Raw genomic sequence first — 6,949 nt, 5'->3', positions numbered from 1 at the left:
TTTTTGTTGGTTTACTGTTTTTATTTTATTAAATTTTTTTCTGGTTGACAATTCTTGAAACAATATCATTTCAACTGACTTTTTATTTTTTTTCTAAAATAAAATAAAAAAATTTCATGTTTACCATATAATCACAAACCGAAATTTTATGTCTTCTTTATAATGTTTATAAAACGTGTTAATCTACCAGATTTATGGAAAATATTGGACTGTCTTTTACACTAGTGTGTTTTAAAAAAAGCAAATAAATGATAACATCCTGTCATGATACACACACAAATTCAGTACTGTTTTTTTAGTACATAAAATCTAATACCCTAGCGAAATTTAAAACATACTAAAAAGTAGTGTATTGCTCATTTTTCTCCTATATCGTAGTAAAACTAAATTAAAAATATGTACTATTGTGAAAATGTGAGGTTATATATATGTGCCATTATTTTCTCTCATAAAAATAAATGCTTACGCAGAAAAGTTGCAATAAAAATACATATTAAATGCTGACATTTTTAATTAGGAGTTAAACTCCAAAATGGTCCCTGAGATTGGCGTTATGCACTAAAATCGTCTCTGAGATTTTAATTGCACCAATTACGTCTTTGAGATTGAAAAAAATACACCATATTAGTTCCTGACCCACTTTCCATTAACGACGTGATGACATGGCATGATGACGTGGACTGTAAGTGACACGTGTCACTTCATGATTTGGCCACGTGTAATGGTATGATGATGTGGTGACCAGTGACACGTGGCATGCTGATGTGTTCGTTTGTGCCACGTGTCACAACAGTATTCGTCCACGTGTCATTCATTATGTCATCGTTCTATATACACCAAATTAGTCCCTTACTTTACATTAAGTGACTCATTTTAGTCTCTGAAATTAAATGTGCACCAAATTAGTCCATTCACCAATTTTTTCTCATTTTTTTCTATAAATTCAAAATTCTCAATATTTTTGAATGCATTAATTTCAATTCTATTTTTTCACATGTTCTTCAAATAAAAGTGTTTTTATAAAATATTTTTTCTCTTGCGAATACCCTAACTGCCGACTTGGAGTTGACGTGAAGGCTTTTCAAGCACCTTCACTATCATCTCCGACCTCTTTCAATACTTTTATAAAATATTTTTTTCTTGTGGATACCCCTAATAACTGCTGTCTTGGAGTTGACGTGAAGGCATTTCAAACTTCCCTCGTTACCATCTCTGACCTCTTTCGTCTAGACTGCAGAGGTCAAAGATGGTAGTGAGGGTGCTTGAAGTGCCTTCAATCTAGCTCATTTACACATAACAAAAACGTATATTTCATAAGAAAAAAATGTTTATTTTAATTATTAATTTCTTGTTAAAAACACATGTTTTTTTATGAAAAAAATGTGTCTAATCAATCATATAATTATTTTTTTATAATAACATACTTATATATTACAAAATTTACCAATGTTAAATTATTAAAAAAATTATATAATTAAAACTAAAATCTTAAAAATTTTTATAAAAGCACTTGTATTTAAACGATATATGAAAAAATATAATTGAAATTAGTGTATCCAAGATATTAAAATTTTAAATTTAAAAAAATGAGAAAAAATTGGTAAAAGGACTAATTTGATGCACGACATTCAATTTTAGGGACTAAAATGAGTCACTTAATGCAAAGTGGGGAACTAATTTGGTGCATATAAAACGATGACATAATGGATGACACGTGGGCGAATACTGTTGCGACACGTGGCACAAACAGACACGTGGCCAAATAACATTGTGACACGTGGCACAACCATCCATATCAGCATGCCACGTGTCACTGGTCACCACATTATCATACTATTATATGTGGCCAAATCATGAAGTGACACGTGTCACTTACAATCCACGTCATCATGCCATGTCATCACGTTGTTAATGAAAAATAGGTCAGGGATTAATATGGTGCATTTTTTCAATCTCAGGACATAATTAGTGCAATTGAAATCTCAAAAACGATTTTAGTGCATAACGCTAATCTCATGGACTATTTTGAAGTTTAACTCTATTAATTAGCTCAATCTTAATTAAATGGTAGAACGTGTACAAACGTAAATGTAAGAGACCATCAGCATCTCAAAATGAAAATAAAAATAAATAGAATAAGAGAATGTGTATTTACGTCATTACGTGTGCAGCATTCTCTCAACTCTAGCATCAATTTGGTAATGAAATATGGACTCGAGGTATGGTGGGGATATCTTAATCCAATTCCAAAACTACTTCCCTTTGCTTTGGACCTTTGGTAGGATGTAATGACTATATCAAAATTAAATAACTTTAAATATTAAATAATTCGGCCGACATGTACTAGTTTTAACTTTTAAGCATTAAATCCCAAATGGCTAGCATTAATAAATAAATGTTGGAAATAAATGGTTCATATGATATGCCTTTGGAGCAAATTTTTGCAAGGAAATTAGAGCAAGAGGTAAAAAGACTCACTTGGAAAAACACGAACTTCTCCCAAAACGTTAGCTTTTCTCAATAATTATTGAAATTACTTAAACTTATATGACATAGAAATACAAATTTAAAGACAAATAAAAGAGGAACGTATAGGTCTATATGAACCACGTTTTTTTTTTCAATTTTTTAATTTAAATGAGTTGTTACATACACAAATTAAAATTTGAATTTCTGACACTTACTTAATTACTTAAGTGAATTACTAGAGAATTAATCACTAGATTAATCCAAATAGTTAAAGCAACATGGTTCTAAGCCCAGAAAAAAAAAGGGAAAAAATCATAACATAACAAACAAAATGAAACCTTCCATATTTGGAGTGTTCATAAATCAGATTATATCCGTAAATCCACAATATTTATTGGTATTCAATTCTCAATTTGTGATACGATCTTCGAATCTAATTCACACTCTTATCGAATTCGATCGCGGATATCACATCAATAAATTTCATATCTGCGATGTGCACCAAATAATAAATAAATAAATAATATTTATGTTGTATTTATGTTTTATTTCAATTTGTAAAGGGTAACGTCGGAAAAAGGCAATTTCACTTCCATTCCTAGAATTGTTAAAAAGCTAAAGTCTCTTTTTTTTCATTGGATCCTTTTTAGTGGATCGCAGTATTATCTTATTGTTGTTATTTAAAAAAAATTAGTTTATTCAATATTTTAAGAGTAATCACGTTTAAGAAAATGAAAAAAGGATTTTATTATAGTAAAAAATGAATTTTATTGATTTTTTTAAATAGAAATAAGTTTGTTAATATATTTTTATTTTGTAGATATATCTAATATTCGATTCGATCCGTAAATATGTAGATTGTTCGAACATAAAAAATATGAATATTAGATTTGATTTAATTCTATTAGTTTAGTGCGAATCAAATTGAGATTTTGACCATATCCAATTCCATTAGCCAAACACTCTAATTCATAAAAAAAAAAAAACTAAAGAATCCCCTCCCAGATTCACCAGTTTCTCCTGTTAAAAAATGAAAGATGTTAAAAAATGAGCACAAAAAATAGTACAAATAATAAAATAATATATAAAAATACAAAAATTTAGGTGTCTAAATATTTTCATTAATCAAGTTATTAAAATTTAAATTTAAATTTTTTTCTTTTTCCTCCTCCTCTTTCTCTAACATTGTCGTCGCTACCGCCAGCACAAAAAATAGTACAAATAATAAAATAATATATAAAAATACAAAAATTTAGGTGTCCAAGTATTTTCATTAACCAAGTTATTAAAATTTAAACTTCAATTTTTTTCCTTTTCCTCCTCTTCTTTTAACATCGTTGTTGCTGCCGCCGCCGCCGCCGCCGCCACCACCACCACCACCACTGTCATCGTCGCTGCTGTCGCTGCCATCATTGTCGACTTCTTCTTCAACGTAGTCTTGTTGTTATTGTTGTTGTTATTTAATTTCTTTTTCTTTGTAAATTGGATGTATCTTTTTTATTGAGTGAAATTGAAAAGATACGAATGCCTTTTATATTGTTATTTTATGCTCAATATTTATGTGTTATATGTGTAAATTTGTGTGTTATGTTGAACAAAAATATGTGCTATGCTTAAATATTTGTGTGCTGTAATAAATCAGAATTTGTTTAATGATTTCTGATAAATTAGTGTGAGTTATCAATCTACTATTAGTTTCGATTACTTGTGTTGTTTTTCTATATTCGATGTTTGTGTACTATTGTATATATTTTTGTTTTTTTTTCTCTTGGTTATGGTTATTTATGATGATTTTAATTTCTTTAATTAAGTTGTTTGAAAAATTAATATTATTCTATAATTCTAGTTTTTGTGCTATATATATATGTGAATTTGTGTGCTATGTTGAACAAAAATATGTGCTACGTTTAAATATTTCTGTGCTATGATAAACCAAAATTTGTTTAATAATATTTGTCAAATTAATGTGAACTACCAAATTATTAGCTTCGATGACTTGTGTGCTATGAAAATGAAGGAGTGTGTGTTGTTTTACTTTGTTTGATTTACACATATGATGTGGTATAGTCAATAAAGGAATATATATATTGGTGTAGCAGAATTTGTGTGCTGTATTTTAAAAATTTATGTATTATGATTAAAAAATTTGTATATTATGTACAAAAGTTTATGTGTTATATTAAAACATTTGTGTTACGTTACAATTTTTGTATGCTATATTTTAAAAAGTTGTGTGCTATATTTTGAAATTTATGTGCTATAAAAAATGTAGAAAAATTTATACATATGGTGCAAATCTTTTGAATTGTACATTAATAAAGCACTGAAGTGCGTGCCATATTTTTTATTTTGAGGATGATTTTTATTATAATTAGACCAACTTAATTAGACTTAATTACTAAAAAAATTTGTATATATAATATCAATCATAAAAATAATATACAATGTGTCCAAGAGATGATATGTGTGTGGTCGCGCGCTCAATTTATTGAAAAATACTTATGAATTGACCTATCACTTGTATCGTTGAATAACCTGTGAAATTTAATTTAAACAATATTGAACTCTTACTTAAAGGGATCATCTGGTACACAGGCATCATCCTTAATTAAAAGTATGGTAAAGTATTAAATTAGTTATTTATGTTTAGGCCTAATTTTATTTTAGTCTTTAAAATTTAAAGTATCGTATTTAAATCTTAAAAAATTTTATTTAATTTTAATATAATTTTATCGTGAAATCAACGTTAAATAATTAACGTCTCTATTTCACTAAATTTTAATGTCGTTCTTTAAAAAAGAAGTACAAATTTGAGAGGCATAGGATGCATTTCCCTAAATTACCAGTCTTAGTTTCAACCACATTAAAAATATTGTCAAGAATTTGCTTTTCGCAAAAAAGTTCGTTGATGGCGACAAAAAATAAGGTCGTCGTCACTTCTACTGCGAAGAGCATCTCTTGATAATCAAAAAGTTTGGTTATATAAATTTTTCATATATGAAAATTGAGTTTTACCATTACATTAAAATTAAATGAAAATTTTTTAGATTTAAATAAGAGACTTTAAATTTTAGAGACTAAAACAAGATTAAACCCAAACATAAGAAACCAATTTAGTACTTTAGCATTTGAAAGAAAAGAAAAAGACACATGATTTCGTATATTTTTAATCAGATAAAATTTGATCAGTCAGCGATTATGTAAACCGGATTAAATTAAACATGATAATCATAACATACAGAAGCTATAAATAAACCTCCACACTCATGTGGAAGGATCTATCATATGTAATTCTATATATATATGAAGCTAACCTTTATGTCTATAAGAGTTCTAAATTGCAGTGTTGGATCGAAAATTTATGCATACAATTTTTCCACAAACCCTTGCATGTGATGAGTGGCATCCAAAGGAAACAACTCAGAAATAAAACCTTCCAAATCTGAGAACCCTCCTCCATCTCTAAAACTTCCTACTTCTTCTTCTTTGACTTTCTCATCACTATCATCATTCCTCAGCTCCATTTTCTTGGTTGGATTATTCTCTAACACCCCATTATCATTGCCGCTTGTTTCTTTCTCTTTCCTTGATGTGATGTTATTTTTCCTTGTCTTCGTTGATGGCTGCTTCTTCTTCTTCTTGCGGGTACTTTGATCTTCACTTGTTGGTTTCCCAGTTAACTTCTGAACCAGTTCCCTGAAGTTTTCCACATCGGTCTTGATAATCTCCGGTGCATATATGTGAATTATGCGTATCTTGGGCTTATATTTGGTTTTGCATATTGTGTGTGAATCTTCGTGCAAAGAATGATGCACATGTGATGATTCTTTCTTAGCCTTGTTTTCCATTGAAAAATCAGATTTGAAAGGAAACTATAAGAGAAATAATGTAGGGTTGGTTGGTTCGATTTGTATGTAGTGGTTAGAAAGGAAGAAAAAAAAAAAAAAGAGTGAGTCACATATTTATATATATGTAGCATATTTATAAGGCACAAAGAAGAAATAACTAACTAATATTATGTAGAGATTTATTTCTGAGTGAAGGACAGAGAGGAATATAACGAAGAAATGATAAGGGACACTTTCAGAAAGGAAAAAATTAATATATATGGGAACAAAAATGCTATTGTCAAATTAAAATTAAATACTAAAATTAACTATTAATATAAGTATAATTTAATTTATTTTTAATATATATTTATATTTTAATATATATTTTATATTAATTACTGATTTTAGTAGATAATTTTGATACACCCTGTAACATAATCCATATGAAAAGCTATTAGTTGAATGAATCCTTTGTGTGACAAATGCAAAGAATAGAGAGTCAATAAAGGAATCGGAACTTAAGATATGGTCCCCATTATTCTCCCACTTTTCATTTGTATACAATAAATGTTGATGTTCATTATTGCTAGCTAGGTATTTATTATTATTTTAAGTAGTTTTAAGTTAAACATTTAAAATTTAAAAATCAA

At 28.3% G+C, this 6,949-nt stretch overlaps 1 protein-coding gene across 1 annotated transcript; it reads right to left on the bottom strand.

Annotated features, from left to right (window-relative positions):
• Positions 1-5,828: 5,828 nt before the first annotated feature.
• LOC112777997 (uncharacterized) lies at positions 5,829-6,317 on the bottom strand. The gene has a single exon (XM_025822369.1). It carries the CDS (start codon positions 6,315-6,317, stop codon positions 5,829-5,831), a length of 489 nt encoding a protein of 162 aa, XP_025678154.1.
• Between the last annotated feature and the right edge of the window lie 632 nt (positions 6,318-6,949).

This window comes from Arachis hypogaea, chromosome 19 (genome assembly GCF_003086295.3).
Source record: "Arachis hypogaea cultivar Tifrunner chromosome 19, arahy.Tifrunner.gnm2.J5K5, whole genome shotgun sequence".
NCBI lineage: Eukaryota > Viridiplantae > Streptophyta > Magnoliopsida > Fabales > Fabaceae > Arachis > Arachis hypogaea.
Note: the sequence above shows the minus strand (reverse complement) of the source record. Positions and strands in the feature narration are given on the sequence as shown.

Excerpts from the sequence above, each read along its gene's own strand:
- LOC112777997 (XM_025822369.1), bottom strand. The coding sequence starts at position 6,317 with ATGGAAAACAAGGCTAAGAAAGAATCATCACATGTGCATCATTCTTTG.